The sequence below is a fragment of the Mandrillus leucophaeus genome, unplaced genomic scaffold (assembly GCF_000951045.1).
Source record: "Mandrillus leucophaeus isolate KB7577 unplaced genomic scaffold, Mleu.le_1.0 Scaffold504, whole genome shotgun sequence".
In the NCBI taxonomy this organism is placed as follows: domain Eukaryota; kingdom Metazoa; phylum Chordata; class Mammalia; order Primates; family Cercopithecidae; genus Mandrillus; species Mandrillus leucophaeus.
The window spans coordinates 693,525-714,713 of record NW_012105410.1 but is presented as its reverse complement, the minus strand read 5'-3'; the positions used below and the strand labels follow the sequence as shown (position 1 = coordinate 714,713).

General features: G+C 37.7%; 1 protein-coding gene across 2 annotated transcripts in view; it reads left to right on the top strand.

The window, feature by feature from the left end:
* PPME1 (protein phosphatase methylesterase 1) overlaps window positions 1–21,189 on the top strand; it is an 80,907-nt gene that overhangs the window by 17,738 nt on the left and 41,980 nt on the right. For both annotated transcript variants that reach the window (XM_011996187.1, XM_011996186.1), the window contains exons 2-3: window positions 14,878–14,971; window positions 15,505–15,597. In XM_011996187.1, the coding sequence (XP_011851577.1) occupies window positions 14,878–14,971; window positions 15,505–15,597 (187 nt within the window). The remainder of the gene's footprint in view (window positions 1–14,877; window positions 14,972–15,504; window positions 15,598–21,189) is intronic.

The following is a 21,189-nucleotide window of genomic DNA, read 5'->3' as shown; positions in this document are numbered from 1 at the left end:
CCAGGATGGTCTTGATCTCCTGACCTCGTGATCCGCCCATCTCGGCCTCCCAAAGTGCTGGGATTACAGGCTTGAGCCACCGCGCCTGGCCTTTACTTTTCTGATTTTTATCTAATTATCTCTTCCTTTACAATGAAAATCTTGGTTCCTAATGACATTAACCTAACTACCTATTTGCTTTATCCAAATATGTATGTATATGATGTTCAAAATAACAAACTGGGCTACCATTAAAAATAACCAACAGTATGATTACTGAATACTGTTTAAAATTTATTTTCAAAATAAATAAATAAATAAATAAAATTTATTTTCAGTTCTTTTTTTTCCTTAAAGTATATTTATCCCGCCAGAGATGTGCAGTCAAATAATTGTTTTTAAAGTCATTTGGAATAATTCTTAATACACCATTAAGTTAATTTGTTCTCTTTTATGTTAATTGTGGTAATTGGTTTGTACAAAGTGTTTAATATGCTTATAAAACAAAAATTATGTACATGACTACAACGTTGAGGTATAAAACAATACATATTCAGAAAATTATAGCTTTTTTCCTTGTATCCTACAAGTAACTCTTTTCATTAGTTTTTGCTTTTATCAATGCACTTCAAAATATGTAAACATATATTTATACTTCCCCCTTATATGAAAGATAACATTGGCCAGGTACCATGGCTCACACCTATAATTCCAACACTTTGCTAGGCCAAAGCAGGCAGATCGCTTGAGCTCAGGAGTTTGAGACCAGCCTGGACAATGTGGTGAGACCCTGTCTCTATTTAAAATTAAAAACTAATGGTAAATAAATAAAATAACATACATATGGTTCCACATATTGCTTTATTTATTTATTTATTGAGTCAGGGTCTCACTCTGTCACCCAGGCTGGTGTGCAGTGGCATGATCATGGCTCACTGCAGCCTTGACTCCCTGGGCTCAAGCTATTCTTCTACCTCAGCTTCCCTAATAGTTGGGACTTTAGGTGTGCTCCACCGTGCCCCCTAAGTTTTGTATTTTTCATAGAGACAGTGTTTCGCCATGTTGCCCAGGCTGGTCTCAAACCCCTAGGCTTAAGCAGTCCACCCACCTCGGCCTCCCAAAGTGCCAGGATTGCAGGCATGAGCCACTGCACCTGGCTTGCCTATTGGTTTTTAAATTTAAGATATTCTGATCACTTCTTACTAGTACACAGAAATCTTTTCCATTATTTTCCCTGCAGTTGTTGTGTGGACATAACCCAGTGTATTCAGCCAGTCCCCTATTGATGGCCATTGGGTTTTTTTCATCCTTTTCTGTTTCAAATAGTGCTGAAATGAGCAAATTTACTCATATGTCATTTAGTATTTTGGGGGTTAGGGCCACTTTTAAGATAGTTGTCTTTAATGTTCTATAGTTTTACCATAATGTATTACTTCTCTTTAAATCTTATGATTCACTGAGCTTCATAAATCTGTGGTTTGATGTTTCCTCAGTTCTGAAAACTTCAGCCACAGGTTAAACATTCCTAATCTGAAAATCTGCAGTACTCCAAAATCTGAAACTTTTTGAGTGCTGACATGACACGAGTCAAAACAGAGCAAGAAATGTCAGTTTATAAAATCAGAGACAGACTTTAAAGACAAAAACCATTGTTAATGAGGCAGATGACTGGAAAAAAAAATTAAGCCACCTAGCAGCATGCATTCTCATCCCTAGAGGACCCACAGTCTGGTCTCTTGACAGGGTTAGAATGTTTGTCCCCTCCATATCTTATGTTGAAATGTAGTCACCAATGCTGGAGGTAGGGCCCAGTGGAAAGTATTGGATCATGGGGGCAGATCCCTTATGAATGGCTTAGTGCTCTCCCCTTGGTAATGAGTGAATTCTGCTTCTGAGTTCAGTCAAGATCAGGTTGTTAAAAGAGAGTGGTGCACATCCCTGCCATCAGCTCCCACTCTTGCCATGTGATGTGGCTGCTCCAGCTTTACCTTCTACCATGATTGTAAGCTTCTGAAGCCCTCATCAGAAACAGATACTAGTAGCATGCTTCTTGTACAGCCTGCAGAACCCCAAGCCAAAATAAACCTGTTTTCTTTATCAATTACCCAGCCTCAGGTATTTCTTTATAGCAGTGCAAGAATGGACAACATAGAAAATTGATACTGAAGAGTAGGACGTTGCTATAAAGATAACTGAAAGTGTGGAAGCAGTTTTGGAACTGGATAACGGGCAGAGGTTGGAAGAGTTTGGAGGACTTTTCAGAAGAAGACAGGAAGACAAGGAAAAGTTTGGAACTTCTTAAAGACTTGGTTAAATAATTTTGACCAAAATGCTGATAGAAATACGGACAATGAAAGCCAGGCTAATGAGGTCTCAGATGGAAATGAGGAGTTTATTGGGAACTGGAGTAAAAGTCACCATGTTATGCCCTAGCAAAGAGTTTGCCTGCATTGTGTTGTTCATGCCATAGGAACCTGTAGAAAGTTGAACTTGAGAGTGATCAAGAGTAGCTGGCAGAAGAAATTTCTAAGCAGCAAAGCATTCAAGAGGTGGCCTGGTTGCTTCTCACAGCCTGGTATCAGATACAGGAGCAAAGGAATAACTTAAAGTTGGACTTTATAGGCCAGGTGCACTGGGAGGCCAAAGTGGGAGGATTGTTTGAGTTCAGGAGTTCGAGACCAGCTTGGGCAACATAGTGAAACTTCGTCTCTACTAAAAATAAAAAAAAGTTATCAGCTGGATGTGGTGGTATATACCAGTAGTCCCAGCTAGTCCAGAGGCTGAGGCAGGAGGATCACTCAAGTCTGGGAGATTGAGGGTGCAGTGAGCTGTGATGATGCCACTGCACTCTAGCCTGGACAACAGAGTGAAATCCTGTCTGAAGAAAAAACAAAGTTGGAACTTGTTTTAAAATTGGAGCAGACTGTAAAAGTTTGGAAAACTTGCAACCTGGCCCTCTGGTAGAAGAGGAATCCAGGAGGGCTTTGGAGTAACCACTTACTAGAGAGATTTGCATGACTAAAAGGGAACCAATTGTTAATATCTAAAACAATGGGGAAAAGGTTTCAAAGTTGTTTCAGATGTCTTTGGGAAGGTCCCTCTCATCACAGGTCCAGAGACCTAGGAGGAAAGAATGATTTCAGGGCCCAGGCCCAGGGCACTGCTGCCCTGCTCAGCCTCTGGACACTGCACCTTGTATCCTGGCTACTCATGCACCAGCCAGGGCTCAAAATGCCCCAGGCACAGCTTGGGCTGCTGCTCTAGAGGGCACAAGCACTGTAAGTCTTGACCACTTCCATGTGGTTGGCAAGCCTGCATGCACATAGAATGCGAGAGTGAAGAAGGCTAGGCAACTTCTGCCTAGATTTCAGAGCATATATGAGAAAGCCAGTGTGCTGCAAGGGCAGAGCCCCTGCAGAGAAACTTTGCTAGGGCAATGCTGAAGGGAAATGGGGGGTTGGAGCCCCCTTCAAAGACCCCACTGGAGCATCACCTAGTGGAATTGTGGGAAAGGGGCTGCCACACTTCAGACCTTAGAATGGTAGAGCCGCCGGCAGCTTGCATCCTGAGCATGGAAAAGCTGCAGGCACTCAACTCTAACCTCTGAGATAAGCTGGCAGGGCTATACCCTACAAGCAATAGGTGGAGCTGCCCAAGGCCTTGGGAGCCCACCCCTTGCACCAGTGTGCCCTGGACGTGGGACATGGAGTCAATAGAGATTATTTTTGGAGCTTTAAGATTTAATGACTACCCCGCTGGGTTTCAGACTTTGATAGGGCTTGTCGCCCCTTTCTTTTGGCCAGTTTCTCCATTTTGGAATGGGAATGTTTACCCAATGCATGTACCACCATTGTGTCTTGGAAGTAAATAATTTGTTTTGGTTTTACAGGCTCGTAGGTACATCTCGGGCTGCTTCCACATCATAGGTGGAAGGGGATGAGTCTTAGATGAGACTTAGGACTTTGGACTTGATGCAGAAACAATTAAGACTTTGGGGGAACTATTGAGAAGAGGTGATGGTATTTTGCAATGTGAGAAGGAGACGAAATTTGAGGGGCCAAGGGCAGAATGATATGGTTTGGATGTTTGTCCCCTCCAAATCTCATGTTGAAATGTAATCCCCAGTGCTGGAGGTGGGGCCTAGTGGGAGGTGTTGGATCATGGATGCAGATCCCTCATGAATGGTTTATTGCCATCACCTTGGTAATAAGTGAGTTCTTGCCCTGAGTTCTCTCCAGATCTAGTTGTTTAAAAGAGTGTGGCACCTCCCCCTTCTCTTGCTTCTGCTCTCTCCATGTGACACAGATGCTCCCACTTCACCTTCCACCGTGATTGTAAGCTTCCTGTGGCCCTTACCAGGAACAGATGCTGGTACCATGCAGAACCATTAGCCAGTTAAACCTTTTTATAAATTACCCAGTCTCAGGTGTTATGTTACAGCAATGCAAGAACAGACTTAACACATCCCTCAACTGTTTCTGATGTTTCTTCTCACCTAAAAAATAAAATACCGTGTTTGGTAACCTTTTAATCAAACACAACATTGTAGGTAGGAGACTGAATGCCTGCCATTGTTGGTTGTTGCTTTTATTTAATAACCGGTAGAAGTGTTCTGTGATGTTACTATGCTGGTTGGTTACCCTGAGTACATTATGTTTTTTCACTGTATTAATGGTATGTTATATCTTTTACTGTTAAGTACTTATATGTGAATAAGTGTAAGAAAAATGATTATCAGTAACATGTAAGTTCAATCAGGAATGATGGTGATGCCAAACAACCATAGATTTTCCACATGGGTGGCTAAGATGGTGACACCATTGCTTTCTGATGCTTCAGTTTACACAAACTTTGTTTTGTGCACAAAATTATTAAAAACATTGTTTAAAATTACGTCTAGGCCATGTGTATAAGGTCTATATAAAACATAAATGAATTGTGTGTTTAGACTTGGGTCCCATCCCCAGGATATCTCATTGTGTATATGCAGATATTCCAAAGTAAAAAAAAAAAAGGAAACAATAAACTGAAATTTGAAACACTTCTGGTCCCAAGCAGTTTGGACAAGGGGTACTCAACCTGTAGGGCTTCTTCAAATACTACTTTTATTCCACTCTCTTATTTCCTTTCAGAACTTCAGTTTGACATATTTAAGACTTATTTACTCTTCCCTTCATATTTCTTAACTTTTATATTTTCCATCTTCTGTTTGTATTTTGGATTCTAGATGTATCTAGATGTATCTGAACAAATTCACTACTAGTTTACCCTTCTCGTTAACTGTGTCTAATCAGTTAAACTTGACTGTTTTTTAATTTTAATTCTTTTCATTCTAGAAGCTTGTTTCAAGTTTCTGTTCATTTAAATGTATTAAGCAGTTATTTTATATTGTATTTGATAATTATGTGAACTCTTTACAGGTCTGTTTCCTCACATATTTTATGCTTTTTGATTGTGAGATAGTTATTTGCCTTGAAACTTTGCGAAAGTTCTTAGTCCTAGAATGAAGATTGACTCTTTAAGGAGGATTTGCCTTTGTTTCTCTTGGGTGTCCTGAGGGCACTACCAGTTGAATCCACTTTACATTCTCATCTTGAAACTTCTTGGGATATGTAAATGATATGTATTTAGCTCCATATCAGTTTGAGAGCCGTTTGTTTCTTCTTCTCTCTTCTCAACGCCAAGTTTTAAGACAGGCTTTTTTGTTGTTGTTGTTAAATTTAATCCTGAGATTGTGGTAAGGAGCAGAAAGTTAATTCTGTTTCAACCTTTTACTGAGCTTATGATCCTTTGAGATCCCAGCTTGATGGGAGAAAGGTTTCCTGCTGGGCTCCCCAGCAAGGCTTCCTACCTTGGGCTTTGTGTCCTGTTCTGTGTGCCCCAGGAAACCCCCGAACTTCGGACAGTTGGCAAATGCCATCAAGATAATAGCCAGATTTAATGGTGTAAGTGCCTCTCTGGGTTTCCACCTTACTTAACTTTTGGCCTGGGTCTTCCCTGTTCCTTACTTTCTTGCCAGCTCATTCTATGCATTTAAAAGAATGAATGACTATATAATTACAATATATAAGATCGTTATATATAATTAATAATTATACACTATGATTGTGTAAATATAACATCTATATATTTTTTACACACACACTTACATATAATTTTAGCCAATATTTCTCAAGTTGGATCTATTAATTACCATAGACAGAAACAGTTCCTAACATAAGAAGTCTATACTCAGGCAGACTGTCAGTCATTGTGTGAAAATGGGGAACACGATTTTCTAACATGCAAAGTTTCAAAATTAATGTCCCTTTCTCATGAAGCTGATGGAGGGTGTGTTTCATCAAAATAAGAGACTATAACAAGAAAAATATGGGATATGGGATTAGGGATTCAACACAGGTGAAAGGCAAGAAGAATTCCCCAGATGATAGTAAAATGTTATCAGTTCATCATATCAAACAGCAGGCAGTCCCATTTGGAGCAGATGAATGGAGGGTGCCAGAAATGGAAATTTGAGTGAAAAATAGACCTGGTAGATTATTTAATGTGAATGACCAAATATTAAGAGAAGTTTTACAGAATTCAAAGGCTTTCTTTGTTTAAAATTGTGAAATACTCATACAGAAAAGTAAAGTATAAATGTACGGTTCAAAAAATAATAAATTCTCATGTGTCCATCACCTAGCTTATGAAGTAAAACGTTATCAGCACCTTAGAAACCTGTTTGTCTCTCCTCGAGAGCATCTCTGTTTCCCAAACTGGTATTGAATTACATGATAATCAGTGCCTGGCTTTTCTTTATTGTTTTACCACTTGTGCATGTGTATATTAAAAATACATTATTTAGCTTTGCCTGTTTTTGAACATTATTATTAATGGAATTATACAGGATTTATTCTTCTGTGCTTATTTCTTTCTCTAAGTATTTTTCAAATTCATGTAACTCTTAAATTTATTTTCACTGCTATGCTATATTCTATTATCCAGATATATCACAGTTTGTATATTCTATTGGTGATGCATATTTAGCTTGCTTGTTATTCTTTGCTTTTATAGACATGTGTCTACAAACATTCTTATATGTGTGTTTTGATGCCTGTGTGCAGGAGGTTCTTTGTAACGTAAAATTACCAAGTTGAAGGCCACTTGTCTAATTTTATTAGGTGATGCTTTACTGTTTTCCAAATAGCCTTCCCTGTTTCCTTGTTAATACCTGTTAATGTCTGGCTTCCTATATTTTGTCAACGTGATGGATGTGAAATAGGATACTTCACTGTAATTTTAAATTTGTGTCTCTTAAATTGGAAACCTTTTCGTATGTTTATGGGCTGTTTGTGTTTCCTCTTTAGGGAAAAACCTATTAATGTCTTTTGCCTATCAAAAGGTTTTGGGAAACAATTAGTGACACTGTAATAGAAAACTAAGCAAACAAAATTAAAAAGACAATTATTCTGGAAAAAGGCAAAAAGTTGTACAAGAAGTACGATTGGTCTACCATGTAGCTCAACTATAAACCATGTTTCTATAATAACTAACAGGAAGTACTTACTAATAATCACTTTTCAAAGCTTACAATTGAAGAAATACCAACAGTCACATAGCTCATAGTTATTGGAAATGAAATTTAGACTAAAAGAATCTGACTTCAGAGCCCACATTCTTATCCATGAAACTATGCTTACTGCTCTCTGTATGTAGCTATAGTATGAAAATGGTGTATAGTTTAATGAAAAGGTATTTATTTTAATGAAGTTCAGGTCCTGTATCTTTTTTATCACTTCTGCTTTGGGTGTTGTATCTGAGAAACTGTTGCCTAATCCAACATCACAGAGTTTTACTTGTTTTTTTCTTCTCAGAGTTTTATTCTTCTGTTTAGGTTTATGATACACTTTGAGTTAATTATGTATATGGTGTGAGGAAGGGGTCTGGATTTGTATGTTTGCATGTGGATATCCAGTTGTCCCAATATCATTTCCCCCATTGAATTTATCTTGGCCCCTTTGTTGAAAATCAGTTTGTTACAGGAAAGGGGTCCCGATCCAGACCCCAAGAAGAGGGTTCTTGGATCTCGCTCAAGAAAGAATTCAGGGCAAGTCCACAGTGCAAAGTAAAAGCAAGTTTATTGAGAAAGTAAAGTGGTGAAAGAACAGCTACTCCATAGAGAGAGTAGACGTTCCCGAAAGTAAGAGGAGGAATGCATCCACTCTAGATATAATGCTTGTATATATGGAGAGATGTGTTCTGCTACAAGGGTTTGTGATAAAGGATTAATTTCTTAATTACTATATTTTGCAAGAATTGATATTATTAACTTTAAAGCAAAATTAAGAATGCCTTTGTTCTCCAGATATCAGGATAGCTGGAAGCTCCCAAGTGTAGGTCTGTTTAGTAAACGTTATTAATTTGTTCCCTTAACCATAAACACCTAGAGGCTAGGAATGCCTAACTTTCTGAGAATGCAGCCCAGCAAGTTCCAGCCTCATTTTCCTAGCCCTCACTCAAAATGGAGTCGCTGTGGTTCAAATGCCTCTGACAAATTGACTATAAATACTAGTTTATTTCTGGACTTTTGATTCTATTTAGATGATCTGTATGTCTGTTCTTATACCTGTACCACAGTCTTGATTGATGTAGTATCCCATTTGCTTTTACTAGAAAGTTTATAAGGATTAAGTAAGGATTATTAACCTCAAACCTATTTAATAATGGTAATAAATATTTATTGAGAAACCAAGCTAAGTGCTTTATGCACATTAATTTGTTTCAGACTGTTAACAGATATTAGTCATTGATGTGTATCAGACTCTGGGCTGGGAATACATCAGTGAAGTAATGGAGAACCTTCTTGTTCTAATGGATCTCACATTAGTGGTAAATTAGTTGGAGCGACTGGAGGATAATAACAAATAAGGGAATAAGATAATTTTAGAAAATGATTAGTTTTATGATAAGTAGAACAGACTAATTTGAGAATAACCAAGAGATGAAAGGGCATCTTTGATCCTCATAATAACACCTATAAAATGGGTACTATAATCCCCTGACATGAAGAAACTCAGGCTTACAGAAGTAAAGTGACTGCCCAGGGTCCCATAGTTTAATAAAGGCAGAACTGGGTTGTGAAAATAAACCTTTAGTTGGTTGCAAATGGAAAATGAATTCAGATTTAGGAACTAATAAGAATGCAGTATCTCCTCATTCTTTTTCTCTTTCTGCTGGAAATAGGTTGTTAAGGTCAAATTATAGGCTAAGCGTTCTTAATTTGGGATTCATAGATAGGTTTCTTGAACCCAGTGGAATTATATGCAAAATATATGTGCATGCATTTTTTTCTGGATTGAGGGTTCATAGCTTTCATCAAATTCTGAACATGGTCTGTGACAATAGCAAAAGGTCCATAAACACATTTGATTCATGTGACTCAGGCAGACACCGTATTTTCTTTGTGTCCTTCACAGCACCACTTTGTCTCCTCTCTGCAAACTTCTTCCTTTGGCAATAGGAGGTGGGAGGAAATTATTTATTTTGTTAGGTTTGAAATAAATTTTATTCTAATGTAAAAAAAATTATACAGTTACTTACCAGAGTAGATTTTTACTTATAAATTGTAGGACTTAATTATTCGTTTCTCTATTCAAAAGTTTAAAATTGACTTTGATTCTGCTGTCAATCATCTTTCATATCTTGAACATTCCCAAGATTTGTTCATTGCCTTTGAAAAGTCATTCTCTGTTTTCTTACTTTTAATTCCATTGCCAGTTAAGTCTCCCATTCTTTTCTCTTTTTTCTTTGTCAACCCGATTAACTGATCCCATCCTTTTCTAGCCAGGTTGTTGCAACACATTTTTTCCCAGAATCAAGTCCATCTTGTGCCTGTAACCAGATTGATCTTTCTGAAAGACTTTTGTCTCTACATTTTATTGACTCTTCATTTTCTTTTTTTGTTTGTTTGCTTTTTGGAGACAGGGTTTCACCCTGTCACCCAGGCTGGAATGCAGTGGTGTGATCACAGCTCACTGCATCCTTGATCTCCTGGGCACAAATCATCTTCCTGCCTCAGCCTCCTGAGTAGCTAGAACTACAGGCACGCACCACCATGCCTACCTAATTTTTTTTTGCTTTTAGTAGAGACGAGGTCTTGTTGTGTTGCCCAGGCTGGCCTCGATCTCCTGAGCTTGAGCGATCCTCCCCCCTTGACCTCCAAAGTGCTGGGATTACAGGCATGAGCCACCGTGTCCAGCCTGGCTCTTCATTTTCTCCCATCCAAGTACTAACCAGGCCTGAACCTGCTTAGCTTCTGAGATCAGATGAGATCGGGCGCATTCAGGGTGTTATGGCCGTGGACTGGCTCTTCATTTTCTATGATATCATCCATGACTGTTGGGCCCCCCCAAAAAAATCACACACATACAAATAACCGGAAAAAGAACATATATCCCCCATTTTATGAAGCTAACATTCTTTTTCCGCTATCTAATTGTGTCACCTTCTTTTGGCATTTCAAAAATGCTGTATTATTCCCACCTCATTCTGTTGTTGTTTTCAGTGTTCCTTCTGACAGGCAGCAGGCTGGCTCCTTATCTGCCTGAAATGTCTTATCCCTCTCTCCCTCCCTATTTCCATCAGCGCAGATTCTTTCTGTCCTTCAATGCCTAGCTTAAGTGTGTCTGTGTGCTTTTTTTAAAGCCTGTCTTTATTCTCCAAGCTGGAAGTAATCTTTCTCTCCTCCTTTGAACATTCAATGCACTTTAGCTGTACTTCTTAGGGTATTTAACTCTTTGTACATTTTGTTAGATATTTACGTACTTAATACTAATTTCTTGACAGCAGATGCGTTGTCTCTCTAGTTTTATAATTATCTCAGCATCTCCCACTATCCTATGTCAGTTCCAGCCTTATACATTTAGTAGGTTCTTAGTAAATATTTTTTGAATGAATTAATCCTTTTTTTGAGAGCGAGAGACAGGGTCTCATGGTTTTGCCCGGGTTAGAGTACAGTGGCTATTCACGAGTGTGATAGTAGTGCACTACAGCCTTGAACTCCACAGCTTAAGTGATCATCCTGTCTCAGTCTCCCAAGTAGCTGGGACTACAGGGGTGCACCACCACACCCAACAATAAATTCTTCCTTTTAAAATGTAACTGTATCAGTCTGTTTGACGCTGCTGATAAAGACATATCCAAGACTGGGTAATTTATAAAGAAAAAGAGGTTTAATGGACTCTCAGTTCCACGTGGCTGGGGAGGCATCACAATCATGGTGGAAGGAAATAAGCATGTCTTACATGGTGGCAGACAAGAGAGAATTGAGACCCAAGTGAAAGGGGTTTCCCCTTATAAAGCCATCAGAGCTTGTGAGGCTCATTCACTACCATGAGAACAGTATAGGGGAAACTGCCCCCATGATTCCGTTATCTCCCACCAGGTCCCTCCCACAACACATGGAATTATGGGAGCTACAACTCAAGATGAGATTTGGATAAGGACATAGCCAAACCATATCAGTAACTTAACCTTGGTATGCTTTTGAAAGTTCTTTCACTACTTTAAAATTCTTTCATTATGACCCCATGGGAGGAAAAAGTTAGTAATTAATCTAAAAATTATAATTAAAAAAGGCCTACGCAAACTATAATGACTATAAAGTATCTAGGCATAAAATAAGAATCTAAAGCTATTTTTTAAAATCAATCTAAACTATATCCCTAAAATTCACAATATTCTGTTCTGACTAAAATACAAAAATAATGTAAGATTCTTGCCACCTATGTAATGTCTAATATTAGTTACAAAATTAATTGAAATCTTCCAGTTTATAAACAATCATGTTTTGTGTGTGTGTGTGTGTGTGTGTGTGTGTGTGTGTGTGTAGACAAAGTCTCGCTCTGTCACCCAGGCTAGAGTGCAGTGGTACGATTTTGGCTCACTGCAACCTCCGCCTCCCAGGTTCAAGTGATTCCCCTGCTTCAGCCTTCCTGAGTAGCTGAGACTACAGGCATGTGCCACTATGCCTGGCTAATTTTTGTATTTTTAGTAGTGACGGGGTTTTGCCACATTGGCCAGGCTGGTCTTGAACTCCTGACATCAGGTAATCTGCCCACCTCAGCCCCCCAAAGTGCTGGGATTACAGGTGTGAGCCACCACGCCTGGCCCAATTATGTGTTTAAAAGAAGTTGTTAGGGGTATGCTAGAAAATCTCTGTAGGAGTAGGAGCAACCTTTGGAGATGGAGAATTATTGATTCCTTAAATAAATGGGAATTATTCGTTTGGTAGAAAGAAGTTGGAAGTCCCTGGAACCTGTTTTTTTGTTTATTATTATTATTATTATTTATTATTATTATTTTTTAAGAGATGAGGCCTCACTTGTTGCCCAGGCTGGATTAGAACTGCTAGGCTCAAGTTATCTTCCACCCTAGTCTCTCCTGAGTAGCAGGGACTACAGGCCTTTTTTGTTTTTTGTTTTTTGTTTTTTTAAATGAAGGAAATTAGAAGTGGAGGGTGTTCTCCTGTGAATAATTTCATTTATAGGAAGTAATTTTTCTCTAACTGGTACCTGGCTAACTTGTAAAGGTTCTTTGGCATTGGCAGAGTGAGCTATATTTAGACTACAAAAAGAAAACCTCTAATAATGTGCACTTAAGCCTTATTACCTTTCAGAAGCATAAATGACAGCATGAGAAGATAAAAGGATGAAAGAAGTGATACAGCATTGGGGTAAAGAGCAGAGGCTTTGGAGAGAGAGTGGTAGAACTGGATTTGAATTTTGTCACTACCATATAGCAGTTGTGTGGCCTTGGCAAGTTACCTTTATGTCTAAATCTGTTTTTTTGTCTGTTAAATGGGCGTAAAAAGTTTTGCAAGGGTCAAATGGAATCATGTCTGTGAAGTATTTGGCACAGTGACTCGTTTGTGCATAGTGAATGTTATGTACTATTACTGTGATGATTTCCTAGGTCCAGATATCAGAATTCATCCATGGATCCTTAGAATCCATTATAACATGTTTGACATGCCATGTTTTCATTATAATCAAATTAGTGTAGGATAGGTAGATTTGTGAGTAACTTGTGAGTAAGTAGAATTGTAAGTTCTGCTTTTAGTTTTCCCATAGGATTTCAAGTGCAACCAGAAAAGGAAAAAAAGCAGGTCCAGGCTGAAGTTGCTATTTACTTCACAATGTGATTTTTATTTCAGAAGATAGGATTATCCATCTGCTGAGCAATTATCAAACGCTAGATATATTAGATTCTTTAAAAGTAATTTTATTCAGTCTCTGCAATCCAAGGCAGAATAATTTGACCAAGTTCATAATGTGTTAGGAACTTGTAGAGAAATGGTAGGAACTATAAGGAATTTGAACTCCTCTTTCATTCCAAATCATGTCCTCTATGGTTGTATTTATAGTGCCTCTCTCTTAACATGGGGAACTCTAAAAATCCTCAGTGCTCAGGCCATAACACAGACCACTTAAATATGTTTCTAGAGGTGAGACCCAAGCATGAGTATAAAGTTCTCCAGGTGATTTCATTGTTAGATTCAGAAATATTGACCTGGTTCAATGCCTAGAACAGAGTAGACATTCAATAAATGTTTCACTTTTGAAAGAATAGATCCCTTGCTACCTCTCTGCTCTGTTGTAGTTTTTTTCCAGTATTATAGTCAACCAGGAGCTTTTATATTAAGTTTTTAAAAGGAGCTTTGTATCATACTTTGTAGATATTCTCCAGTCAGCCCCATAGCATATTCAGGAACATGTCTGGCAGGAGGTAATGTTTTGCTGCTGATAGAATTCTGAATTTCCTCCATTACCAGGAAGAAGAATAGGTTGAAAATTTGGGACAGCTTGGAATTTCTTTCTTGTATTCCATCCAAGGTTGACGACATAAATTGTGAATAGATACTTACTGATTTATTTTGTTTTAGAATAATTTTTCATTTTTTAATAATACATGATCAAAAATAAAAAGATAGTAAGGAATAGAGATTGAAAATTTTTCCTCTCATTTCCCAATCATACTTTCCTTTCCAAGATACCATAAATGTTATATCAGTATCCTTCCAGAGATGTTGAAAACATACATAAATGCTTAACATATATTTCACAATTTTACCCAAGTGATAGCACGCAAATCGTGTTCATCTTGGAGTTATATATATGAATCTTGGAATTATGTATTCATATATAAAGATTTTTATTAATATATTCATTTTTACAACTAGTGTTTTTCTATCTACTACAATTTATTTTCATCAGTTCCCCTATTGAGGGATATTAGATTTTTTCCAACTTTCCTCTATTACAAATGATGTTGCATTGAATACTTAACACTTCTGTGTGAGCAGTTCTTCAGATAAATTCCTTTAAGTTCAAGGTATTGATATTGTCAGTTTGCCTTCCATGGAGGTTGTATATTGATTGTTTGGGAATGACAAGGAAGCATGAAAGAGTATGGAGAATTAAATATGTAAAGGAGTAATAGTGACCAAGACTATTGACTGTTGACTGAGGTAGGAATGATACTAATGATATTAAAGTCAGCAAGGTGAAAAATGAGCAGGTTTTGTGTGTATATGAACACAGAATTTATTTGTGATTAAAATATACTAAAGAATTTTGAAAAATCCTAAAATTTTTACTCTTAAATCTATGTTTAGATTTAAATACATTTAAAAATACTTATTTAAATGCATTTACATTAGTATGTAATACAATACATTAAATACATTCTTATTTAAATACATGTTTAATATGATACTTTGTGATGAATTCTTTATATTTTTAAGAGAAAATACGTTTGCTGTTTTCATTACCGACTTACATTTAGCGTTTATTGACCAAGATTTTATCTCTTTATGCATAATTTTTTCTTGAAATGTCTCTCTCTTTTTTTTTTCAGCCCTGGAAGAAAGCGGGACTTTTCCCCTGTTTCTTGGAGTCAGTATTTTGAGTCCATGGAAGATGTAGAAGTAGAGAATGAAACTGGCAAGGATATATCCTTTGCAAAATGGCTTATTCTTTAGTGAGCTTATGATGTTGTCTAAGTTAAAAGACTTGTGTAGTTTCTAAAATGTTCTTTATTCCTGCTACTTATTTCACCTTATTCCTCACTTGTTCTTTATGGAATATTGCCTGTAAGTCCATGCCAGTATCTTTCTTGGCTGTAATTGTCTAATGCTTGGAGAAGGGATTAAGAATTAAATTCTTGAAACTGATAAACTGTCTTAGGGGCCCAGGGGAAGGTTTCATGAGTCAAGTGAGTTGAACTAGTTTCATTTCTAGAATCCAGGGGCTATGTCCTTACAAGGGCAAAGGGACTATATATATATTTTTTTCATTGAACAAAAGGGTCACGTGGGCTTCATGCTTCAAACAGAGGGTTGGTGTCTCAGAAATGTCTACTTATATCTCTTACATTTGGCAGTCTGCAGTTTTGCATGTAAGTTTCTAGCAGTATTACTGTGATTAAATAATGAAAAACTTCAGTGAGCAAAAACATAGATGTTTTATCTTTAACTATTCATACACTTTTCGAGTTTACAAGAGTGGTTCAGAGGGTCCAGTTCTGCTCCTTCTGCATGGAGGAGGTCATTCTGCCCTTTCTTGGGCTGTGTTCACGGTAAGTAGGTTGTTGATAGTACAAGTTAATGTTAGCACTTTTGAAGTAATTAAAGTATAGGGACAAATCTTGGAAGTTAACACATTCTATTTGGGAAGCAAGAATTGCTATTCCAGGCATACACACAGACTGGGTAGTATGTTCTTCAGTATGTCTGAAGAACAAAGAGAAGGTTGGAGGTTTTATAAAAAGGAGAAATGTTATATATTGTTCTTTGAGAAAGTTCATTGGCACTAGTAAAGGTCTGGGGAGAAAAAGAAAAGATAGGGAGTGAAGGAAAATGTGAAGGAGAAATTTAAAAATGTTAAAAAAAAGGTTTCGGAAGCTGGCAAGTTCTGTTAGATAAGTAACTGCGATGAGTAAAACTAGTCTTAGGGTCACAGCAGGTTGTTTCAGTAGCTATTAGATAACACTGGTTTCATATTCTAGCAGGCAGTTTCAGCAGCCAGGCTTGCAGAGAATTACTTACATTCTTGCAGCAATGTCATGTGCCCTGAGTGCTTTTTCTCCCTGGCCTCTCAACTCTGTTTTAATGGGATATGACAAGAATAACCCAATTTGTGTAAACTTCCATAGTGCAATCATTGTTTACTTCTGGATGAATTTGACTAGCCTACCTCTTCATTTTATGTAGAGAAGCAGACATTTTATTTAGGTGCTTTAGATAATGTCTATCACTTTGTCTCCCATATAGAGCCTATGTAATACTTTGCACATGGAGGTACCTCAAGAATTTGGAAAATGTTTCTTCCTTTTTGAAATGATTCTTTATATTTTAATGGTGCTTGTTAGCTACAAGGAAGTAAATAATATTTGGCTAATGATACTGTGGTCTAGAGTAGAAGATACGTGTCTGTGTGAATGCTGTCAATTATAGATCTTCCTAATACCCTTGACTGGAGTGGGACAGCCCATGTGCAAGGAGAGATACTGCTAAGTAAGATACTAGCAACATCTGTGTTTAAAATGAAGTTGTCATCTCGTGTATGTGTCAAGCAGATATGCATCCTCTGTTTACCACTAGAGAGTCTGAAGGACAGAAAATGAGAGCAAATGGGAATGCAGCACTAGACACCTGGAGCCAGACGGCTGTGGAGTTGAGGAAGTCCCTGAACATAGCACTTTGTTCCTGGCAGCGGGGATTACTGGGGTTAAGTTTAACTCTCATCTTGTCTCTTCTTTTAGACTATGAATTCCTTGAAAATAGGGATAACTTCTGTCTTATTCTTTTTTTCCCCAAATGGCTTGAAACAGTTCTTTAAACATAGGCACAGATTCAACCGCTGATTAGCTGATTTGGCCCTTGTCTTGTTTGCTACTTTTTTCTCTTACTGTAGGATAAATTGTGTGACCTGTCCATAAGTACCAGGTTCTCTCATGTCTCTGGACCAGTACTGTCCACTAGAAATACTGTGCAAACCACATATATCATTTTAAATTTCTTAGTAGACACTTTAATAGATAAAAAGAAACAAATTAATTTTAATGTACATATATTTAACTATTGTATCCACAATATCACTTCAATGTGTGGAAGTAATTATATTGATTACCTAATCAATATAAAAATTATTATTGAGATATTTACACCTATTTTTATACTGTAAATTTGAAAATTTTATACTTACAGCACATCTCAGTTTGGGCTAGCCACATTTCAAATCATAGCTTTAGTCATTTACTTCGCAAATAGATTGCAAAGTTTTTTGGAGTCAAATTCCATGGCTTATTATGCCCAGCACATACTGTACGCTCGAAAAATTTTATGTATGTATTTATTTTTTAAGAGACAGAATCCTGCTATGTTGCCCAGGCTGGACATGAACTTCTAGGCTTATGAGTAATTTTCTTCCATCTTTCTATTTTCTAGGTGTTCAGTTAAATGTTTATTACTTTCATAATTTAAAGATTGTTTTTTCTTTTATTGGAAACTATTTTCAAGGAAAAAGGTCATATTCACTTCTGGATCTGACAAGTTTGGCAAACTGAAACTTTTCCAGAGAAGAGCAATCAAGATGAGAATACTTTAAACAATAGCATTTAAGGAACAGTTGAAGGAACTGAAAGGGGTTTGCCTGAAGAAAAGAAAGACTTGGGAGACATAGTATTTGCTTTCAGTTGTATTTTTGTATGTATTTTTAAGACAGGATCTCAGTTTGTCGCCCAGGATACTGTACAGTGGCACAATCATAGCTCACTACAGCCTCAACTCCTGGGCTCAAGTGATCCTCCCACCTCAGCCTCCCAAGTAGTTAGGACTACAGGTGTGCACCACCATTCCCGGCTAATTTTTAATTTTTTTGTAGAGACAGGGTCTCACTGTGTTCCCCAGGGTGGTGTCAAACTCCTGGCCTCAAGCATTCTTCCTCCCTTGGCCTTGCAAAGTGCTGAGAATTACAGGCATGAGCCACCAAGCCTGCCCTTATATAAGAAAAAAAGCAGCCACATTTTTTAAACATTTACTCTGTGCCAGGTACTATGCTAAGTGCTTAAGTGGATTATCCCATTTAATTTTTCTGTAATACTGTGAGATTAGGCAGATAAGGACTGAAATTTAGAGAAGTTACAGAGCCAGTGACAGCATGAAAACTCATACTTGTTCTGACTCCAGTGTGCATATTTCTTTGAAGACTGCTTTTATGCCGCCTAAGAGGAAAGATTCAGGGCAGAAACTATAGAGACCTATTTTTGACACACATAGGCAGAAATTCTAAAGATTAGGACTATTACAAAGCAACCCAGGTCCTCAGCAGAGGAAAAGCAAGCATCATTTCACTGAAAGGATGTAATTGTGAATGTATTCTTCCAAGTTCCTTCTTGTCCATAATTCTATAAAATCCTTAATCCTGAGTAGAACTCCTCTTCCATCTAAATGTTTTGTGGTTTGGGAGGGGAAATGCCCCAAATCCAGATTCACCAGAAGTTCTATTACCTATCAAGAGAAAGCATTTATACCTTGGCTTTAGTAACAGAAACAAACAACCATAAAGCACTTGAGAAACTTTTATCTATAACCACTTTTGTGGAACTATCAAAGGGATATAACTATTAGAAGAAAATTATGCTGTTTTATAGGATAGTCTTTAAATATCTAGAAGATTAATTTTTGAACCTTTTATTCCTTGTTTATATTCAATAGGTTAGTGATTGTAGTTGCTGCTTCAGTAGTCAAGTTTATCGTATATAGTGGGTAATAATGTATACAAAAAATACAGCAAACATTTTAAGAAACTTTTGTCTCAGACTAGGTTTTGAATGTCAAAGCAGCTTAATCTATCTGAATTTTAGATAGATGGGTATAATACCTCCTAGTTAATAGGGTGGTTGTGAAAATTCAACAAAAGATATAAGGTTCTTGGTGAAGTGCTTGACTCATAAGCACTCAGTTGTTAGATGAGTTTGCAGCAAGATACAAAGGTAATGCGGAGGAAGGAGTGATTAACTTGTGGTAGATGAGGGGTCTACAAGGAAAGTTTCATAAGAGAGGACATCTGAAATGGTTTTTAAGACTAAATAGAAGTTGGATTAGCAGGGAAGGCATGCCAAGAAAAGGTAAGCACACAGGCATTGAAGAGTGTAACAGTGAAGTTTGTTTTGGAAATTACAAGTAGCTTGGCTATAGTTTGAGTAGAGTTGAGGTTGTAGTTGTATAATGTATGATGAGGGTGGGGAGCAGGGAAAGAGGTGACGAGAGAGATCACTGGAGCAAAATTATATACCTATATATATACCTTGTATACCTAGCTAGGGAATTGTACCTTTAGTTTCCTTTTACTTCTGGGTAACAGTAGAGGGAGCTATTTTTGTTTGCTTTTGTTTTTGAGACAAGGTCTCACTCTGTCACCCAGGCTGGAGTACAGTGACGCAATCCTGGCTCACTGCAACCTTGACCTCCTGGGCTCAAGTGATCTTCCCGCCTCAGCCTCGTGAGTAGCTGGGACCACGGGTGCGCACTGTCACACTCAGCTATTTTTATTTTTTATAGAGAGGGAATCCCACTATATTGCCCAGGTTGGTCTTGAACACCTGGCCTCAAGCAATCCTCCTGCCTTAGCCTCTCAAAGTGCTGGGTTTACAGGCATGAGCTACTGTGTCTGGCCATGGGAGCTATTTTTAAACACATTTCCCCCACCCACATCCGCATTAAGCATATTTTAGGTATATCAAAATTATGGAGGGAGTATAGAAAGCATGTTTTGCTTGACACACATTCACACTGTAAAATTCTGGTAAGTAAAGTATCTTGATACACGTTTACCTGACTGTAATTGAGTACTACTGTTTTAGACAATAGGAAGCTATTGAAGAGCTTTAGAAAAATCAAAATACTAGTATAGATGATTGATTGGGCAGGAAACCACAGTGGAGGCAGGGAGACTAGTTAGAAGGCTATTCTTATATTACTCAATTCTAAATATTTGACGTCTTATGGAGTATTAATTTCTCTTGAAAAGGAGGAAGTTCATTTACATTTTCCACCATGTAAAAAATCACTTAGGATAATACTGTTTTAAGCTATTTGATTTATTTATGAAGGTATTATTAGTCTAATACCAAAACCAGGCAATGATAATACAGGAAAACTAAGCCAGTCTCACTTATAAAATAGATACAGAAGTGGGGCATAGTGGCACATACCTATAGTCCCAGCTACTTGGGAAGCTCAGGTGGGAGGAGTGCTTGAGCCCAGAAGTTTGAGGTTGTAGTGAGCCAAGATCATGCTACTGCACTCCAGCCTGGGTGACAGAGCAAGACCCCATCTCATTTATACATACATACATACATACTCATTCACTTGCTTATTCACCTAATCTTAAGGAAAATAACAGCAGATTGATAGCATGGTAAAATAATAATACACTGTGACCAGGTAGGTTTTGTTCAAGGAATGCAAGAATGTCTCAGCATTAGAAAATCTTATCAGTATGATTCACCTCTTACCTCACTTGATGCCGCAAAAGGACTTGATAAACTATAACATCCCCTCATATTGAAAACTCTTAGCAACTAGGAATAGATGAAAAACTTCCTAAAGATTATAAAATTGATACAGAAACTAGAAGATTGCATAAATATCATACTTAGTGGTAAAACAGACACATTGACACATTCCTTTTAAACTCAGGGATAAGACATGTGCTGTGGTTTGGATATTTGACCCCTCTAAATCTTAGTCAAAATTTGATCCCTAATGTTGGAGTTGAGGCCTAATGGGAAGTGTTTAGGTCATGGGAGTGGATCCTTCATGAATGGCTTGGTGCCATTCTCATGGTAATGAGTGAGTTCTTACTCTCCTACTTCCAAGAGTTATTTAACAAGATCTGACATCTCCCTCCCTTCTTTCTGCTTCCACTTTTTTGCCGCATGACCTTTGCACCTGCCAGCTCCCCTTAGCCTTCCACCATGAGTGGAAGCAGCATGATGCAGGAGCAGATGCTGGTGCCGTACTTTTATACGGCTTGCAGAACTGTGACCCAAATAAACTTCTTTTCCTTATAAATTACTCAGGCTCACATTACATAATGGTAAAGGGATCAATTCAACTGGAAGAGCTAACTATCCTAAATATATATGCGCCCAATACAGGAGCAC